General features: G+C 39.9%; 1 protein-coding gene across 1 annotated transcript in view; it reads left to right on the forward strand.

The window, feature by feature from the left end:
• Trim44 (tripartite motif containing 44) overlaps nucleotides 1–20,582 on the forward strand; it is a 127,902-nt gene extending 107,320 nt beyond the window's left edge. The window contains exon 5 of the mRNA XM_076847062.1: nucleotides 16,577–20,582. Within this exon, the coding sequence (XP_076703177.1) occupies nucleotides 16,577–16,604 (28 nt within the window). The 3' untranslated portion in view covers nucleotides 16,605–20,582. The remainder of the gene's footprint in view (nucleotides 1–16,576) is intronic.
• Nucleotides 20,583–21,288: the final 706 nt, after the last annotated feature.

Consider the following 21,288-nt stretch of genomic DNA (forward strand, 5'->3'; position numbering starts at 1 on the left):
TTTACTTTCTGCCCTCCCCATCTTATAGTTCTTGAAGTATTCTCTCACCTCCCTTTTGTGATTTCCTTAATTGCTTTTAATGGTTGCTTGACACTGGAAAGATATTCCCAGCAGGCTGCTTGTTCCTTAATGTGAATTTGTGGCTGACCTGTGGGAAAGCTATGCTGGTGGGCCTTGGGACTGGAGGAGGGAGCAAGACTCGGTTCCAGCAAAGTGAGATGATGGGTCTCTGAGCAGCTGGCAGGCAGCTGGAGGAGTGGCTCTGAAGATTGCTCTCATACCTTCTGTCACCTTGGTCCATTGTATCTGGAAGTATAATCAGCAGAGAATTATGGTGAACTCAGAGTTCTTAAATGGTACCAGTAAAAGCACAAAGCAAGACAGAAACAAAGATAATAAACACAGGGCAGCTAGCAGTACATTTTTTTCAGTGTCTGTTTTACCACCATAAACAGAAATGGCATCCTTAGGAGCACCCTAGATACAACTAGAGTTAATCATCCATTATATCACAGCCCTATCACCTGGGGACCTAGACTGTTACCCACTTATTTTTTTCTTTTTAACCTTTTAAGTATGTCTTCCCCGAGGGGAAGGTGATTGAGATACAGGAAAATACAGATCCCTTGTATCTTCATTCCACATATCTTCTTAGATACATAGCTAACCAAGGCTGTAAGTGATAATAAAGATACCCTCAAGCAGCAGCTCTCTGTCTAGAGGAGGAAAAGCCAGGTATTCATACCAGGTTAATATCACCACCAGTACCCTGTAATAGTAGGTGATCATTGCCAGGCAAATTAATTTCACATTAATTGCTTCTTACCCAATCTTGTTTGACCCTCTTGAACCTTCTCATTTCATCTAAAACCACAAGGCCAGGACTTTATAAAGATGCTTCCAGTATTCACCACTGTTCACAGCCATCATTTAGAACTCCTCATGTTGTGTACCACTTTCTAGTCTTTGCATTGAATTATTATCTTCTCTTTGCACATGACTCACTTCACCATTCTTTGCCAGTTTTTATGCCAAGCTTGCCTCTTTCGCAGGTGTTTGAATATATTCTCTTGATCAAGCCACTTTCTAGCTCACAAGTCTTTGGTATCCTTCAGTTCTTCTGCTTTCTCATGAATAGTTTAACCACTGAGTTCCCTGTGGCCCCCCAGCAGGATACTTATTCGGGGAACCTGAGGGTGTGAGATGATAGTTCCTAAAGGCTGGAGTAGTCCACACAGTCTTTTTGGAAGATACAGACGTTAAGGCTGGTTATGATTTGGGGATGGAAAGAGAAAAAATATTTGTATTCCTTACTAGAGCAAGAGAGGTCTTGTTATGACTTGTTAACAGTTGTTAAAACTGTCATTGTGAAGGAGGAGTTTAGAACTGGAGCTGTCACAGAGATTTAAGGATTATCTATGGATTTCAGTGCCATTACTGCTCTTTACCAGGGAGGAAGGAAGGGAATGAAAGAAAATATAGCCTCTAGTAAGGAGTTGTATCAGTTGAATTCATGGAGTCGTTCTGCTCAAGAGCTAAGTGGGTGATCATCTTGCCTTTCAAATAGACCAGTACAGTAGCTCCCAGGACTAGTTGCCAGACCCCTAAGGTTAGTTTGACTCTGTTTCTAAGGTCTGATCTTCCCATCCTCTTTAGTGGGCAGGAAGAGGTATATGGTTAGCCTTCAGAGGCATTGGTCCCAGCACTGTCAGAAATCAGACCAGCTAAAGAAACAGTTTGGGAAAGAAAACAGCTTTCTCTGCATTTGAACATGAAACAGGTAATTCCGTAGGCTTTACTTAAACTTGTATACACAGAATTGTCACTCTTCTTTGTATCTTTTTTTTTCTTTCTTACATAGTTTTTTAATTTAAAAGCAATTCTCAAAAGAATTTTCTCATCTTTTCCCCCAAAGTAGTTGGCTGAAATATTTATTTTGTTACCATTCCCTCCCTCCTACCCTTTTCTGCTGTGCAGAATGAATATTGCCATGCAGTGTTTCAAGTAATGAGTGAGTTGGAAAAGCTAAATATCTATGCACTTTGTTTTAACTTCTCAGGCTGGTGTAAAAGAGCCAACTAATATATTTATTGTTTTGTAAACCTGAATTTGATAACAACTCAAAATGTGAGAGCCTTAAAATTCATTCAATCCAAGGAGGAAAAAGGGAACAGAGCCATATGTAGTAAAAGTCTAATGTGTGTGTGGCACTGTCTTGCATACTATTTCATGAGAAAAATAAACACTTGCTAGCATTTCTCATGTGCAATGTGCTTTTACTTTCATAACCTGGGACTTGAAGTAAGGAAACTGAGGCCCACAGGAGTAAATTTTCCAGTTGATCGGTGGAAGTACTGTATTCAGACTTTGATTTCTCTGTGCGCTTTCTACTTCTCTCTGTCTTTCTGAAAGGTATGGTTGAGAGTTTTGACGTCAGGTAGCCCTGGCATCCAAATTGTTGACTCTAGCCATGAGTTAGGCAATCTTAAATGCAGATTAGACTTTATTTATTTTTTAGGGGCATATTTCCCTAGTGTCCTTTGGGATATTTGGGTTACCCTCTCTGACTGGGCCTGTAATTAGGCCAATAGAAAGCAGTTATCATAAATAAACCATAAATTTCCAGGTATCATAAATAAATGTTCTGACACATAAACAGGTTCTTCTGCATATAGGAGAAATGATATTGAAAAGATTATGTCATTTGGGTATCATAGAGAGCTGGTTTAAGGAGAGAGAAAAATGTATCTTTAATAATACTTACCTGCTCCTTTCAGCATTCTGTACTTAACACTCCAGTTCTGATACTTCAAAGATTATCAGTTTTCTTTCCCCAGCAAGGCCTACCATTCTACCACCTCATCCCATCAACTTCTGTGATGACATTTGGCTCATTCAGGAGCTCTACTGTGCTCAAGTGGCTTATGGTGGTCCTGTGGCCTCCTCTCATCTTATAATATATACTGATTTTTAACTCTAGGGCTTCAGAAAGAACTTTTTAAGTAGAGTACCTTAGACTAAATAATCAACTTTAATGGGGACTTTAGACTCAAAAGTGTATGGGAGAAGATCATTTGAAAATTGGTGAAGGCCTTGGCTGTTTTTTTCACTTGCTATCATGTTGCTTATCTATTAGTTCTTCCAATATAGGACAGTTGAGTTCAGAGCAATGGGCTTTCTTCAGTCTTGAGATTGGGTAGGACATACAAAGGATGAAAAGCTGCAGTTTTCAGTTCCTACCCCTCTCAGATTTGACTCTGCTGTTTGGGGTATTCATGTGTTTGGGTTATCTAGTGATGACCAGACTAAGGCTCTCACCCATCTGATGGCACTGAACTGCCATCCGAAGAAAGCCTCTGGACTGACTGAAAGTAAACTGGATCTCCTCAGCAACCTTCCTCCCAGTAGGGGCAGGTTTCTACAGTCTAGACCTGTTGACTGCATCATAAACTTTCGAAGTATGGAGTATATTGTGTATATATACATATGTGTGTATGTGTGTGTGTATATATAGTGTGTGTGTTTTATTATATATTATATGTAATATGGTGGAGTATAGTTGGGGATGGGTTTCTTTTCCATTTCCCAGGGAGGCATAACAAGACTGTTGATTGCAAGGGGAGGAATAGGGCTGGGTAGTAAATAGTCAGGGAACCAGGCAATAGAACAAGGACCCTGTGTTCCCTTCTACAGACATCTACTCTACAGTTACCCTCATCTCAAAGAAGTTGTGCTGGCAGAGATGCTTGAATTACTACTCTAAGACATCTCAATGTGTTACTGTGTTTCCATTTCAGAACTCTCACTGTCCCTAGCATGGGTCTTAAATTGGACAAGTGAAGCTGGCTTTGGCAAAGAGGAACCCTAAGCTCTATTTGGGAGTTAGTGTTCTTTCACTTCAGACCCCCAGCATCACCACGTTAATACATGTGTCACTATTCCAAACTGAACCTCAGATCTGATGGGACAGTCACATGCAAGCAGTCTGATGCCAGCCTGCCCCCACACAGGCTTTATATTGAGATCCACTGGGTATTTTGTTTTTCTTTTTTTTCCTGAAACATCTGTTTGTGCTGCCTTGGGGAGTGTTGCACAGAACACAGCCTGTATATTTTAAACATAGCCCTTGTTCACATTTTGAGAGCTGGCAGTGTGGTAGACACCATATGGAGCCCTGACACCCTTCTCATCTATTCTTTTCCATCTACATCCCCCATCGTATGAGATTCTTCAAGCATGAACCATGAACATTAGCATTTTGAGCTGCTGATGAGTCACTCTCCTCTCAGTCTATCCTCTCATATTTTATCTGTAGTTCTTCTGAATTCTTCATAATTCCCTGAATGTGCCCAACTGTACACATCTTTAAAAGTTTGCTCAAGCTTTTTCCTTCACTTGGCATGCCCTCTTGTTGTTGTCTTTCTGGAAAATAACAATCCATGTGTCAATACCTAGTGATGAAGTCATTTCTGACACTGTAAGTGGAGCCCACCACTTCTTTCTCTGTCAGCCCATGAAGTACATTCTTTGCCAGAATGCAAGGTCCTTTAAGGTAGAGACTCTGATTCACCTTTTGTGTACTGTCATTTGCATTTAATAGGGCTCAGTTCAGTCCCTGTGAGGTGAAAGAGAAATGACTAACTTCAGGATGGTAATGATATGAAAACAGTTGAATTTGAATGTTCACTACACATTAGGCAGTATGCTGAACACTTTGTCTGTTGTCTCATTTAATACTTGGCATCAATTATAAGAGGCAATACTGTATCCTGTCTGGACAAATACAGCCAAGTTGACTTTATACACTCCACTCATATGACCTCCACTCAACATAATCTCCTGCCCAGCGTTAAAAATAAGGTATATGCCTTGGTTGTAGTTCCAGCCCTACCTATCTGGGACTTTGAACCACTTTATTTCTCTGCTCCTTGTTTTCTTCATCTGTAAAATGAGTGTCAGTCTTATTAGTGCACAGTATTATGAAAACTGAATGTAAAAATTTTGGTTAAGTGATTAGTTCAGAATCTAATAAATAACAGCATCCATTTAGTGAGTACTTATGTCATTATTGTCTTTTTACTGCTGAGGAGATTTTATAGAGGTATCTCACTCAAGGTCATACTGCCAGCATGTGCCAAAGTTTAGTTGTATATGTTTTCTACTATTAGTCACAACCACCACACTACTAACCCAGCTCTCCCACTTCTGGATCTGGGCTTCAGCTGACATGTCATCAGAAGGAAAGTGTGGAATGAAGGAAGCGATGAATTAAGCACCCCTTCACGTCTACCTTGGCCTGGATGACTTAATACCTTCCTCATCTCTTTCCCTCTGACAAATGTCCATATGTGGGATAGATGGCTTAAAGTCATGAAATCCAAGCCTGCCTTGAGAATAGCTCACAGCTAGAACACAGAGCATTGGAAGTTGCCACTTGAACAGCTGTTCTATAGGAAAGCCAGATGAGAACATTTCCTCATGGCGATGAATTGGTTCTTCAGATTTCCTTGTTGGGGAAGGTTAGACATGAGCTTGTTTCTACTGTGTCTTTAGTGACAAAGGCATTCCCTGCCTGTCAACCACACCTGTCCTTTACCACTAAGGCCTACTTGTTTGCTAGAGTAATCATTGTTTATGATACAGTATTTTAATGACTAGGGTACTAGTCGTTAAATATGTGAGATCATTCCAGTGACAATCAGAAAAAAAATGGAATCTAGGTTCACCTGTAGAAGTGAAATTCCTGAGCAGTATCTTCAATACCAGCAAGCAGCCCACTGTTTGCCTGGGAATGTTTCTAAGAACATTTAATTATTTATGGGGTTGCTTTGGTTAGTTGTGTATTCGCTTAATTTTTGAGACAGGGTCTAACTTTGTTCAGCCCAAGCTGGTCCCTGGGCAACTCCTGAGTTCACACAATCTTCTTGCCTCAGTATGCTCAAGCACATTACCACATACTAGAGATATATCAGGGAACAAATAGTTAAAAGACCCTTGACACCTGAAAATAAATTTTAGATAATGGTCAGTGCAAAGAAGACAATACAAAAATCTGATATAATATTGCAGAGATGGTGGGTTGGCTATTTTGGTTTGCTTGGTTGGGGACAGCCTCTGAGAAAGTGACTTTATAACTAAGGCCAAAATGTTAAGGAATCAAAATGTTAAGGAGTCAGTCATTCTAAGATCTGAAAGGAGGAGCTTTTGAGACAGAATGGCAAGTGCAAAGACCTTAAGGTGGAAACAAGCTCAACTTACTTAAGGAACATAAGGAAAACCAGTGTGGCTAGAATATGGCATTTATCAGGTTGTAAGGGCAGGCAGGGGCCAAAGCAAGTAGAGATTTGTGAGCAATAGGGTTATATGGAAGGATTTTTTTTTTTTTAAGTAGGGCAATGATATACCTTTTGTACATTTAAAAAATACAATTCTGTGAATGTAGTCTGTAAATATACAATAGTTAATTAGAAGTAGAAGTAGAAGCCAGGCACAGTGGTACACATCTGCAGTCCTAGCTACTGGGGAGGCTGAGGCAGAAGGATCTCAAATTTGAGGCCAGCCTTATCAATGAGACCCTGTCTCATAATAATAGATAGATAGATAGATAGATAGATAGATAGATAGATAGATAGAGGGCTGAGGCTGTAGTTCAGTGGTAGCACATCCCTGGGTTCTATAACTATAACAACAACAAAAAAATGTTTCTAAGGGGGCTGGGGATGTGGTAGAACATTTGCCTAGTATTCATGAGGCACTGGGTTCAATTCCCAAACTGGGAGAAAAAAAAAAGAAAGAGGAAGACCAGTCCAAGCAACTATAATAATTCAAGTGATCGATGGTGATGACAGTAGAGAAGACAAATGGATGGACATGGGAAAGGTTGTGCACAGTGAGTCAGAAGGACTTTCTGTTGGGCTCACTGGGATAGGGAGGTGGTACCAATTCTTAAGGGTTTGAGCACAGTGCCTTTCAGAAGCTCATAACCATGACCTAATCACAAGAGAAACATCAGAAAAAATCCTGATTGAAAGACATTCTGTAATGTCCTTAAAAGTACCCTCAAAACAGTCATGATTGTCACAAATAGAAAAGTCTGAGAAACTATTAAGGTGGGGCTAAGGAGTCATGATAACTAAATGTGGAATTCTGGAAAAGAAATATATAGAAAGCACTCAATATTTGAGAGCTGTTATGGTGTTACCAACAAATGGCCTATTATCAAACTCTAAGAGAACTGGTTTGAGAAAGAATCTTGAACAAATGACAGACTGGTGTGGGTGACCAATGTTGACTGTCTATCTCCCTCTCGCTCCCTCCCACCCCACTCTCATATAAATAGTCTTAGAGAGACAGTGGGGGTTGCAAGGTGGTGTTTTTAAGAGCCTGAAACTCCTGACTTGCAGGCAGTCTCACTCCACCATCGGCTCATTAGTATGTCTGTTGGCCTCCCTCGCCTCCCTCAGCCTTGATTTGATTTCTTCATGTGATGTTACTAACTACAAATATATTGGGCACCTACTATGTGACAGGCCCCATGCCAGGCTCTTTATACATATCTCAAGAACTCTATACATTAATTTCACTTAATCCTCTTAAGACCTCTTCTAAGCAGTTACTAAATTGTCCTCCATTTTCAGATAAAAATACAGAACTCAGATCCCACAGCTAGTACATGATGGAACTGTAACTCAAACCCAGGGGGTTCTAACTCTTAAACCCACTATCTTAACCCTGTACCATATGAAAATTAGCACTAGGTCATTAAGGGTTGGTATGCTTCCAACTTCTGAACCTCTTCTCAGGGTCATCATGGAATTTGAAAGACACACACACACACACACACACTACAACTACTACTATTTATAGTGATCAGAGATTAGTATCAAGAGGGTATTTATTTATTGATTCCTTCTCCCTCTCTCTTTGGTAACTTATAACATACAGCGGCTGAGGCAACAGGAAATTTGAAGGCCAGCATTGTATTAAATCTTACTTTTAAGATTTCAGTGGAAGGAAACTGCTTAAGAGAGATTTGGCTTCCCTTATTCACATACCAAGAGAAGATAGGGAAACTGGGTCAGGTGTTATCCTGAAGGTGTGGGGAAACAGGAAACGTAAACCTTGGGCTATTTTCTCCTTCTAGCTCCTAAACTGCCAGACCCCATTGGAGGAATATGAGATAGGTTCTTTTCAGCCCTCAACACAGGACACCCTCAGTGATATGAAATCCAGTATTGCTATGGGAGGGAAAGAAGGTTGGGAAAGAGTGGAGAAAAGGAAAAACTTACCTCCACCATGGCATTTTCCTCTCCAAGTTCAGTAGGAAGCCATGTAAATGGAAGTTATTTCAGAGAGAAGGAACAGATGAGACATACATACATATGCTTGTACACGATTACACACACACAATCTCATGCCAGGTCAGCTTTCCACAGGGTTTTTGAAAATGCCCTGTTACTGGCAAGGGTGTGGGGAAAATGAGCATTCTCATACCTGCATGAGTAATGATTGTAAATCGGCATAAGAAGGTTTTTGGAGGGCATATTAATAATAATGTGTCAAATGCCTTTAAAAACGCAAATCCTATGTTCCTTAGAGAAATTCCTGATTCTAGAACTAGGGCAGGAAATATTCAGGCTAAGCCTGAAAGATCTTGTAGTTCCGTAAAGTAAGGAAGTACTCAAAAGCAAATCAAAACCCACACTGATGGGAATATGTCAAGGGACCCAGGAACCAACAAAAAGAGCTCCCAAAGCTGAACAGTTTGAGCAAGAAAATAAGTAGTTTCAGATCATAACCCAAAGTATGAAATAAATTTTCATGAACCCATACAGACATAAACAATAGAAGCAATAAAGGAGAAAAGACACATCTTATTTCAGAGTATTTCAAATAATTATGTATATGCCCCACCCTCAAGGGGAGGGAGCACGGCTCCTCACTTTTAAGTATAAGGTGCTCTGAGTAGCTTCCTTCCGAAGAGTACACTGTGGGAAGGCAGGGCATAACAAAGCAACTTTACCATGGAAAAACCTGACAAGCACTACCTCAACCAGGTTGGTCAAGGTGAGCTTAAATAGTAGCAGATTATATTCAGCTTGACTCCTTGATAATTTTAATGATAATGGCACTTCACCTCTGTAGTTTGCCTTCCAGAAGCTCATAACCATGACCTAATCACAAGAAAAACATCAGAAAAATCCTGATTGAAGGACATTCTGTAAAATATTTGACCAGTACAGTACCCTCAAAACAATCATGATTGTCACAAATAGAAAAGTCTGAGAAACTATTAAGGTGGGGCTAAGGAGTCATGATAACTAAATGTGGAATTCTGGAAAAGAAAAGAACATTAGGAAAAAACTTAAGATATTCTGAATCATTTCTTGTTGATAACAGGGGAAACTGGGTATGGGAACACATTGGCCCATCTTTATAATTTTTTTAGTAAAATATTAAGTTATTCTAAAAATTAAAATCTATTGAAGGAAAAAAAATACAAACATGCTTTTTGACCCAGAAGTTTCCCTTCTGGAATTTTTCTTTGGAAATAATTAAGGATGATTCACCCACAATGATGTGTGTCAACAGTGTTGTGGGTAGTAGTGAAAAAATACAAATCAATGTCCAATGTTAGATATGCTAAGTTCATACAATTCAATCACAAATCATAGCCTTACAGAAATATATTTCAGTAATTCTTGATTGATGGTTGTTTGGAAAAAGCAAATTAAAACAAGCTTGTGAAGTATGATAAAAGATAAGTATGTATTTTATATATATATAGACAAGGAATATGGGCAGATATATTTCTGAGTGTGCGTTCGTGGTGATTATCCCTGGTAAATAACACTGTGTGATCTTTTATTCTCTTTATAGAAGCAGTACCTGTTTGTAGAAAATAAAAGGCAACTAAAGTGGAAAACATTACTTTTTGAATTAAAAAAAAAAAAAGACTAGAAACTTGTTTGCTAAATGTAACAGCAGCAAAGAATTCAGTACAGAAGAAGGGAGTCTTGGGAGCAGATGAGACATTGGAAGGCTAAGAAGCCCACCTTTTACTTCTGTTCAGGTACCTCCCTATAGCAGGACACTGCCTAAGCAGGCCTGTCATCTTCCATGAACTCAGGCCACCACCCACACAGGTGCTGTTGAGTGCAAGAAGGGTGGCCATCTTTAAAAATGGTAAATAGTCTAGTAGAGGGTTCAGAGATTAAACTTGGCACTGTAATCATAGGTCATACTGGAGATCAAGCCTTTTCAAAGTCCCCTTAATAGATCCGAGGAGGCAGAACCAGCTGTGAGGATCAAGTGGCAATCCTTCCATATTAATCCTCCCTCTTACCTGTCTTATCTGCCTCCACCCCCCAGTTCAAAAAAAGCACTTGCCAGATATCTTCCATCTCACCAAAAAACCTTTGTTAAGTCCAGTTTCGTTTCTGAGGACACTAGAATCTGATTGCTTAACCTAAATCTACCATTTACAAGCTGTGTATCTTGAGCAAGTCATGTAACCTCCCTGGGCCTCAACTTTCTCTTCTCCAGAGATAATAATACCTACCAGAAGTTATAATCGTTATCTCAGTTTTCTTACACATAGATCTGAGATAATACAAGAACTATTGTTAGGATACCATGAGATTGTGTAGAAATTGCTTGGTGCTGTTGTGAAATGTTAAGTAAGTCCTTTGTAAATAATGGCAATTTTTGAAGGAAAGAAGGCTCCTAGGATAAAGCAGAATGCAGTCTTGAGAGCAGAGCCCTTCTCCTTGTCTGTCTTGTGGTTTGAGAAGGAAGATGCAGTAAGGAAGAAGCCAAATCACTTTTTTAAGAAACACAAAGAAATGAAGAATTTCAGGGCTTTTGCTCATACCAGAGCTTGTTCTTTTGTCTGTTCTAGGTGCTAATCAAGCAGTGCCATTTTTCAACCCAGTGTTAGAACTCGGCCAAAAAGAGGTGAAAGACTTGAAACATTTAGGCCACACTTCAGGTTGAGGTGATAGACAGTGGATAACTAGAGGGGTACAGGAAGCAAAGAGAAAACACTAAAAGTGAGAGTGAATTAATTAGCTCAACAAGTGCTGAAGTGGGAAGGGAGCTTAACTTTTACATGATTTGGAGTCCCAGCGTCACATAGCAGAGCCAGGCTAGAATGCTAGTCTTCTTGTGTTTTTCTCAGTTAACCCAAGGTAACTTGAGGACATTTGTACCTCACTGTAGGTATCCCTCACGGCATTCCACAGATTGCAGCTAACTTGAGTTTTGATCCTTTACAACATGGTAACCTGTTCATTTTGAGGCAGATGAATGTGTCTAGGAGAGAAAGGTCTCATGATCATCTGAGTGTGCAATCTCCCCAGCAGGGCTTGATCACATACTTATAAACTAGGCAGCCACTTCTTAAAATAATGAAAGCTCAAGGTTTCTCAATTAGCACCTTGTACAATGCCTTTGTTGCTTAATTTTTGGAGAATGCTAAGTTTATCTTTTTGGATCTTGACTGAATCTAGCCTTCCTCCCTTGTCAATACTTCTTAATTTCTGTATTCTCCTGAGTTGAATATTCCTTTTACAGCAATAATTAATAAATACCAAGAATTCTGCAAACATGACTGATGCCAAATCAAATTAAGTTGTATTATATGCTTACAAAAAGAGACTATTAAACTCAGAAATTTAGAATGCCTGTTCTTCTTACACCCCTAGCTAGAGTATAAACTCTAAGGACAGAACTGAAAAGCTGAGCTGCCTACCTGCATGGACTAACTAAAAAATTGTCAGACAGTGAAACCTTTGTCTATCATAATCACTTTATCAGCAGGTATGGAGGGTTTAGTGAGACTGGGACTTGTGGTATGCCTTTGATAACACTTCAGTTTTGTAGGCACCACAGCACAACAGAAAGGATTCCTCAGTGTGTGCCTAACTCAGATAGGGGACACAATCTTCTGGCTGGACTCCTTAATCCCATTTTTGTCACCCTAAACTATATTCCCAACTAGGGAGGTATAAAGTTTAACATCACCCTCCCAATTTAGGAACTTCCAGTTCCTTTAGCTAAAATTTTTGTTTTCCTGTTCTATAGAAGAATTTAGGAAAATATTTGCCTCCTTGCCCATTTGAGGTTAACTCCTGAAAATATAAATATATCAAGTTTAGATAGTTTCAAAAGATATGGCTGCTGATATATTGTTTAGTTTACACAAACTTTTACGTCTCTTTTTGTCAAAACTTTGACACTTTGGCCTTAGCCTATTAAATTTACAGACAAGGTTCACTATATAATTTAATTGGAAAAGCCAGTTCTTACAGTCAAGCCATCTAGCAAAATCAGACTTGCTTTCTGTCAAATCAAGCTGATTTTATTTTTTCAGTTTGAATAAAATGTCAATGCACAACTCATGACTGCCATCTCAGTTTTGAATTTAAGTTCTTGGATCAGTGTCTAGACAGAGGAAAGTGTATAACCATGCCAAATAGTGTATGCCTGGGTAAAATCAGAGATTGTTTCCTCTTGTAGACTCCTTGTAGAAGTGGCATGCAAAATTGTTGCATGTAGGTTTCAGGAAAGTGAGAAATGTGCATTTTTTTTTCTGACGTGGGAGTAAGGTGATTTTGAAAGTGGGAGTGGATAAAAAAGAACTTATAGACCACAGGCACATATGTTCTTAGGAACAGCGGTTTTAGGAAGGACTATATATAGAAGTTAAGGATTTGCACATTTGTTTCCTTAGAACTTCTCATATCCAGACACTCCTTGGAAAGTCATTATGTACCCCAGAGGTATGTGTGCTACACTGTTAAGACCACCACTCTGAGATACAACAGTACCCCCAAACTAGATCAGTCAGTGACTGAAAAAGTTAACTAAACTTTACTCAGTTAATTGTCCTCATCAACATTTCACAGAGGTAGAATTTTCTAGAGAACTGTCACATAGAAGGATCAGCACTATAGAACTCAGTCTTTCTGTCCAGTACCTATATTTCAGTAGGTCTGGAGTTATCATTAAGAAAGCTTCCAGCAAGCCACACAGGATACTGTTTGTCTCTAAATATTTGAAGGGAATTTGGGGATAGGAACATGATTATTTTGAAACGTAATGTTTCAGGTGCCAGAATGAGAAACATTGAGAGTTAGGAGGAGGCAGTTTTTAATTCAGCATAAGGAAGGAGATCAATACTTTTTATCATTTGTATTGTGAAATTCCATAAAGCTTTTATAACAAAACTGTAAGCTAAATAATGTTACCATGAGGAAAATGAGATTCTGAGAGGGCTAGTAATTCACACATGGATTTCAATCTAGTTTGGTCTGGTGATCCCAAAGCCATTATATAATGTTGCCTGAACCTCCCCCCAGTACCTTTATAGAATGCTATCTGCCTAACATCCTAGTTTATTAAAAATAAATGCTTTATGCCTGTTCTTCTGACACAGCAATCCCACATCTATGAGTCTTCTTAAAAATAAATTGGCAAGCCAGGTGCAGTAGTGCATGTCTGTAATCCCAGTGGCTCAGGAGGCTAAGGCAGGAGGATTGTGAGTTCAAAGCCACCCTCAGCAAAAACGAGGTGCTAAGCAACTCAGTGAGGCCCTGTCTCTAAATAAAATACAAAATGTGGCTGGAGATGTGGCTCAGTTGTTGAGTGCCCCTGAGTTCAATCCCCAGTACCGCCCGCCCCCCCCAGCGCGCGCGCGCACACACACACACACACACACACACACTCACAAAAATGCATTAATAGGCACTGAAAAGAATCTCAATAGGGGCTGGGATTGTGGCTCAGCAGTAGAGCACTCACCTAGCACGTGCGAGGCCCTGGGTTCGTTCCTCCGCACCACATAAAAATAAATAAATAAAATAAAGATATTGTGTCCAGTTACAACCAAAAAATAAAATTAAAAAAAAGAATCTCAATAACCTCTTGAATGCCACTCAAGGCAGAAATCCTAAGTGTTGGCTCTTAGATGTTTTCAAAGGGGAAATGAATACCTAAGTGGAAGGCTGTGTTCCTTCACCTGGGCATTCAGGACTTTTATATACTATTTCAGATAGAATCTTACAAGCATAAACTTGCTTGCATACTAGGTAAAGGAGGAGTATTTCGGAGAGGAAATGCTGCCTCATACCAATGATATGTTGTTATTGTGAAAAATGGGTTATTAATTATGTAAATAAGATACTTATCTTTTGAAGATGCTGTTTTGAAGAAAAAAAAGTATGACCATCACACCCTTTTGTCTCACCTACTAAGCTGTAAAAGTCTGTAAGGGCATGTATTGTATTCATCATAGTCTTTTGTGCCTAGAATTATGCCTAACACATGGTTGATACTCAAGTAATATTTAGTAATTGAAAGAATACAGTAAATGATTTGACAGAGTCCCAAGGACTTATGTTTTAAAATGTGAGATAAACTTTATCTTTCAGATGCAGGAACCGTCTCTTTTAGGGTAATGAGAAACAATTTCAATCAGTCAAGACTTCTGACCTCTTCCCTATGCTTTTCTCCAAGTCTGATAGTAAAAAATTTGACAACTGGAAAAGAATTTATGTATAATTTGATATTCCTGATTTGTAGTTTTGGACCTCTTTGAGGCTATTATGAAAATTATGGCCTTTCTTAGACAAAGGAACACACAGACAAAACACTGTATACAATTTCAGTGGGTTCATGAACCCTTTAAAATATGTATCTCAGGAATTCTAAAAAGTGAACTTCAACTTAGGGAAAGAGCACAGTCATCATGCTGAGCCTCTTGTATGAAGTAAAACTGACAAGGTAACATTAAGAGCTTGCTTTGAATATAATACCAAGGGGGAGAATATAGTGCTGGTTTCAACCATGTCTTGATTCTTGTGAGAAATTTTCATAAAAGGCCCTTTGTTCCCATCAGAACAGATGTCATCAAATATTGATGTAATGACAGCTCACTGGCATCCTCCATCCCATGATTCAACAACCAGCAAGAAAACAAAGTGGAACTAGGGCAGAGGTTTGGATAGGGAAGTTGACTTAGTTGGTTCTTTTGGACTTCAGTGTGTATGTAACGTAATTTGTAGGCCCCGTGTCTTAAATATTTTCACCTTTAATGGAAGTATTAGAAGTCTGTTGCCTAGGGTATTTTCCCTAAAGCCTTTCCCAGATAGACACACACGACACAGATTTTGTGTAGATATTGATAATATCTTGTGAGAAGCAAAATTTTTAGGTCATAGCTAGGAACTGATACACCGTGGAACTTTACTTTGTCTACCAGCTTGACTGCTTTAGAGTTTCTCTGGCCAAAAGTAAACCTTAAGCTTTAAGGACACAAACCTTTCTGTAACTATAGGATTTTTATATCTCGAAGAGCTTTACTTTCCTCATCTGGTTCATGGGGATAATAATAGTCCTGTATCTTAGGAATGGTGTGAGGAGTGATAGGAAAAATGGATGAAGAACACTAAGCTCAGATTCCTGGCCCACAATAAGCACTAAATCAGGTTGGCTTTTGTTATTATTTTAAAGACACAGTAACTCTATAAGTGAGTGAGGAGATTCTAGGCAAGTTTGCTACTTTTTCCCTTCTACGGGTGAGCATCCCTGCCACCTTGTCTCCATTGTTCCTGCCTTCTCCTTGACCCTGACCCTGTTTAGAAAGTGCTCTTTGTCAGGATCAGACCAGAAATGTTCTGACTGAGCAGCTGAGATACTAGCCATGCCTCTGGGACTCTACAACTCACTTTTTGGCTGCTAGAAACATCACAGACATCTGGAATACTCTGGTTAGGGCATTAATGACTAGCCATTCCTTCCAACTCTGTCCTTCCTTCCTTTTCTTCCTGTTGTAATTCACTCCCTTTTTTAAAAAAGCAGTTTGTTTGTTAAGCACGTCTATGTGCCTTAAATGGTACTACTTCTAGATGTACTGTAGTTGATAAAATATTAACTACTCTTACATGCTCTAGTAGGGCAGAGAGAGAATAAATAACAAATAAAGTATAAAATGTGGTGAGGGCTGTGAAAGAAATAAGATAGAGAATAACCAGGGAATCCTATTTCAGTAGAGTGCCTTCTCTGAAGAGATGATATTTAAACCCAGGGACTGACCTGTGGCAGGAATTGAAACATTGCTTTTTATTCCAAGTGCAGAATGCCATTGATAGCTTCTCCTTGTTCTCCTAACAACAGGTGATTTAAGCCTTCGAAGAAATCAAACTCCTAATTTTCACCATACTTTATTTTGTCAATTAAGTTTACAAGGATTATGATCCTCCCCTTCTCCTTTTTATAGCTATTCATGTACTGTATATAGGCACTGTGCATTTTTGCATTTTGTATGTATTCTCTCAATTCTCTAGTCACCCAAAAAGTAAGTTTTGTTATCATCATTCTCCCAGTAGTCAGATACAGAAATCAGAATTCAAAGAAATCAAGTCACTTGCCCATATATGGCCACACTGCTCAGTCATGGTAGTTAGAACTTGAATCCAGGTATGTCTGACAACAAAGCTGGTGCCATCAACCAATAGACTGTGTTACTCCCTTCCTGTGACGGCTTAACTCACCTGCTTCTCCTTTTCCTTTGTAGTGGTGCCAGTGAAGAAGAGGACACATGAAGGCTTGCCATCAGAGTGGAAAACCACCCCTTCCCTTGTATGTGTGTGACAGCGTGTGTGTAATGGCTTCTGATTTCTGTGAAGGCTGCCCAGCAACAAATGTACTTCCACTGGATATGTCCCCAGATCCATAGCAGGCACATATCTCTCCAAGGAATGACCAGTTTTATGCTTACCACGTACTTCTCATTCTCTTGTTGCAGTAGGTCAAGGAAAGAGCCTTTTTGATCAACCAGGAGCAATTGAAAAGGGTCTTTCAGGGAACTCCGTAATGGCTGCTTTGAACTGACTCAGGAAAGCTAGCCCCTATAATATTGTGTAAGTCAACAGTATACTTCATTAGGAAGGACCTGGACTAATCATGAAAGGAAGTCAGAGCTTTTTGCCTACCTGCAAACAAAAAACCTACTTTGTTCATACTGAAGCATGAAACACATGAGGACAAAGTGGGGCCTTATTGACTCATGTCCACAGTCTCTAAATAGTCCAGTTCTACCTTTGTGAAATGTGGTGCCGTGAATTAGGATGGATGGCCTGAAAACGAGGTTGGAGAAAGAGTTAAAAGCTAGAAAGACACAGATATTTTTAGCATATGAGGTTATCCAGGACTTCAGATTCATAATTCAGTGCTATGGAAATGAAAAAGATGATTGAAGAGGTGGAAAGGAAATGACCTGGGGGTGGGACACAGAAAAGAGGACCAAAGAAATCTGATTAAAATTTGAAATCAATATTTCTGAATTTAACTTGCCTGCGTTTCCAAAATAGTCACTAAAGACTCTAATAAAACCTGGATTGTTTAGATGAGTTCTGCAGGTTTTATGGGCTTATCACAACACGAAAGGCTAGAAATGTGTATTGCCAAATGGGAACTTTCAGTGTAGATTTTTGCCATTCCCTCTGCCAGGTTAGCTTAATATGGCTTAATTGCAGTATGGGGAGAATTCTTGCTACTCTATAGATTGCTGAATTCAGTTCCATCTCCCAGCAAATATCCCTTTATTTTACATTAATTGGAATCCTTCCCTTGGCACTCCCTACCCACAGATCTTCAGGTCATCTCTTGTACCCTGGCTCTCTCCTCTTCAGTAACATGAGCAGAGATACCCTGGAGCTTAGATTTCCTGGCCTTTCTCCATTTCCAAATCACAATTTCTTATATCATTATACCCCCTGGGAAGCACTGATGTGCTAGTGAAATATAAAATTGTAAGCTCAAAAGCATGCTTTCTTCCCGAGATGTCAGTTTTCCTTAACAAATGGTTTGAAGTCAGGGGATAACCTTATTTTTATATAAAACAAAGACAGTTATATTATGGAATAGAATGTTCGTACACATAAACTGTTAAGATAAAATGGGAGACTTGGAAGGTTTGCAAATGGGCTATGTGTTCCCTCCCTCTGCCTTTAGTGGTGTTTCCATGCTCACTTCTGAGGAACACAATTGGAACTATATCCAAGCCCCTTGGGATTGCTCCTGCCCAAGGTCCTAAACTTCTAATACCCCTGAGGCAGAGCCAAGGAGCCTGCCTTTAGGGAAAGCCCTTTATTCCTGCCTGTCTGCTTACCTGCCTGTGATCTGTGTGATAGCTTTGGGGCCAGCTGCTGAGTGTGTGTGCAGGATAGTTTTGAGGCAGAAACACAACTTGCTTATTGTAGGAGTCCTGTTTATATCATTTGTATTTATGTCATTGTTCAACACTGTGCATGTGATGAAATGACTTAATTCCTTTGAGACCAGGAAGCTACCAAGCATATATGCTGCTAGTTAGGGTTATCCTAGCTCACTGCATATGCAAGGAGACTGGGACCGGGAGGAGTTTGAGCTGTTTTTCACCAAAAAAAAAAAAAACTCAAACTGGTGTCCAACAAGTGGCTAAGATACTTTTGGTGCTTCATTTATCTGTCTGTAAAGACTGGAGAATTCAGTGTACTGCTAGATAACAACCTCCAACCATATCCACAAAACCATCCTAAAAGATGGACCAATGGCCACTCTTGAAAGAGTTTAAAATATCAGAAGATTTAAAAGACTAGGATTTGGAAACTTGTATTGTCTTTCCCCAATAATCATTGTTTGATCTTCAAATGGTAGCCTTTTATTAGCAATGGAAAGATCATTGGCTCTCCATACCTGATCATATGTTATTACTTTAAGTTAGTATTGGAAAATCCAAACATTTATGCAGTAGATACTAACAGAATTGTAGGAATATGTGCCAACTTGTCTCAATAAATTATCATGTCTGTAATCCTCAAGGAAAGCACTTTTGCTTTTACTTAGAAAGGGTCTCAGATTTGCTTTATGGGCTCCTGCTGTCTTCAGCACCTGATAAAACTTTAACCAGAGAAGCATTAAACAGCGCAGCAGCTTCTGCCCAGGCTCCTAAGTTCCTGCTGGCAGCATTTATCAATGTACAAACTAGGATGCTTCCTGCAGTGGCACCAGCTTCCCCCCAGAGCTGGAGCATGCTGTTTGGCCTTAAGCCCCAGCATTCTGAGGCTTCCCTCCTACCAGGTCAGTAGAAATGAGAGTGCTCAGAATTGTGTCCTAACTGGTTGCAGGCAGAAATCTTTGGGGAGAAGTCATCAAGGGATGCAGATAACGCACGTCTTCAGAATGAATCAGGTACTCACAGCAGTTCCTGACTGCCCTCCAAATGTTGGGTTTCTGGATGCAGAGAGGGATTTGTCCTTTGATTTGGTATCATTAAATCCAGGACAGTCCTAAGAAGTGCTTGAACTCTCAGATTATTGCCCAGGAATTCCGGAGAGTAGCCTATATTAGGGATCTACTATGAGCCAGGCCTTGTACTACACCTTCATTCTTAGATGATAAAACAGAGGAAGTCATTGTCTCATGTTGCACAGCTAGGAAATATTGGAGCCAGTTTTGAATCCAGCTCTCCAGCCTCTTCAGAAATTCCTGTGTCCCATCCCACGGGACACCTACCAATACAGAGGGAGTCAAGATTTCTGGTTCTCTTGCTGTACTCTGACCATTAATTTGAATTTTTCTCAAAAAGACACTTCATGGCTATAGTTTGGGCTCAGAAATGACATTAAAGTTGCTTTATTCCTCTGCTTTAGCAGACGCTTTAAGTACATATTGCTAACTTGGGCCTGCCCCTTGCTCCTGAGGGAGCCTTTCCTTTTTAGTGCCATTTCCCATAAATAAGGTGTTTTTCAAAATAGAAAAAGTGAAGGGTGTTCTGCTCTCTCCTCTAACTTTATTTAAAAGCATCTACTACTTTATTCCTTCAGAAAAGGAAATCTTTGTATTTTAGTAAAGGTAATCTCTCTTCCTGTGCTTTATTAGGTGAACCAATTCAAAGTCACAGTAAATCTAGACTGTCTTATTGATACCTGGGGCGGGGGGGGGTGGATATCTAAATGATAAATGTTATGTGTATATATGTACACACACACACAATTTAAGAATGAGGGGAAGCTCTAAGGAACCCTTCACTGTTTTGCACGCTACCTTCTTCCCGCCTGATTACAAGTCCCACCAGATGATTGGAGTTTACATGTTCATTTCCAAGAAGAGTAACTCCCTGGTGGAGGTTGTCAGCTCCTAAAGCACTGAGCCAAGGTGACAGTCCTGAAGGAAATTTCACTCCAGCTCTCCTCCATAATTGTATTTGTGTGCCTGACCATTTGGTGACCCAAGCCATTTTGGTCACTCTGCTGGGGCCTGTGGGCTCAATTGCAGAATTCACAAGCTTATTGTTGTGGCAGAGCCTAGGAAGTCCTTTCCCCTGATGTAGAAAATATCCTCCTTCTGATTCCTGCAAGTCTGCCCTCATATAATGGCTGTTCAACACATGCTTTTTAGTTGAAAATCTCATTATGGATCAAGTCCACCCCAGTCCTAAGAGAAAAAGAAAGCTCACACAGGAGACTCCAGGTCTCATATTTCTTTGCCTAGCAGTGTTTCTTTAACCTGCACTCCCACCCCCACCTCCAGCTAACCCATTCCTAGAGCCATAAGACCTAGGCAGTTCCTGGGAGGGACAATAGTACCGTGTGGAATATTGGGGACCTGCCAGGTAAGACAGGCTCGTGTGGAATACTGAGCACACCAAAACAAGGAAGGGACAAAGCAGGAAATAAAAGTAAATGAAGACACTGGAGGTACACTGGTACAAAAAAGGCCACAGAACCCATGCTGGGTTTGATATGACCATGAGGGGACAGCACATTTATACTTGATGGGAGTAAAACCTGACTAGTCTTTTTTTACAGTGACAGGCCACACTGCATGAGTGAGTAGAACCCAACAAACCCGTTGTTGTACTCTGCCTGTTTTCCTGTGCAGTCACATCTCCTCTTCCCCTTCCACTAAACAAGGGAACACTCAGTCTTTCAAGGGAATTACACATTTGAGTTAATGTTTCAGTATATCATTTTCATACTGTAAATTATTTTGTAAGAGAGATTTACTGCTATCCCAGGATGTTCAGACTCGGCGCCCCTGTGCATTTGGAAATCAATAAACTATTACTGGAAATACCATTTGTCTCTTGGAGTTGTGCACAAAGGACCCTGCTAGGTGTAAATATTCATGGCGATTTACATATCTAACTGGTACTGCTAGAAAAGATGGTGTTTGGGTTATTAGATGTGGGAGGCTAATTTACTCCTGACTTTCCCCAGAGTGTCTTAGGAGATCCTTGGGAAG

This window comes from Callospermophilus lateralis, chromosome 2 (genome assembly GCF_048772815.1).
Source record: "Callospermophilus lateralis isolate mCalLat2 chromosome 2, mCalLat2.hap1, whole genome shotgun sequence".
NCBI lineage: Eukaryota > Metazoa > Chordata > Mammalia > Rodentia > Sciuridae > Callospermophilus > Callospermophilus lateralis.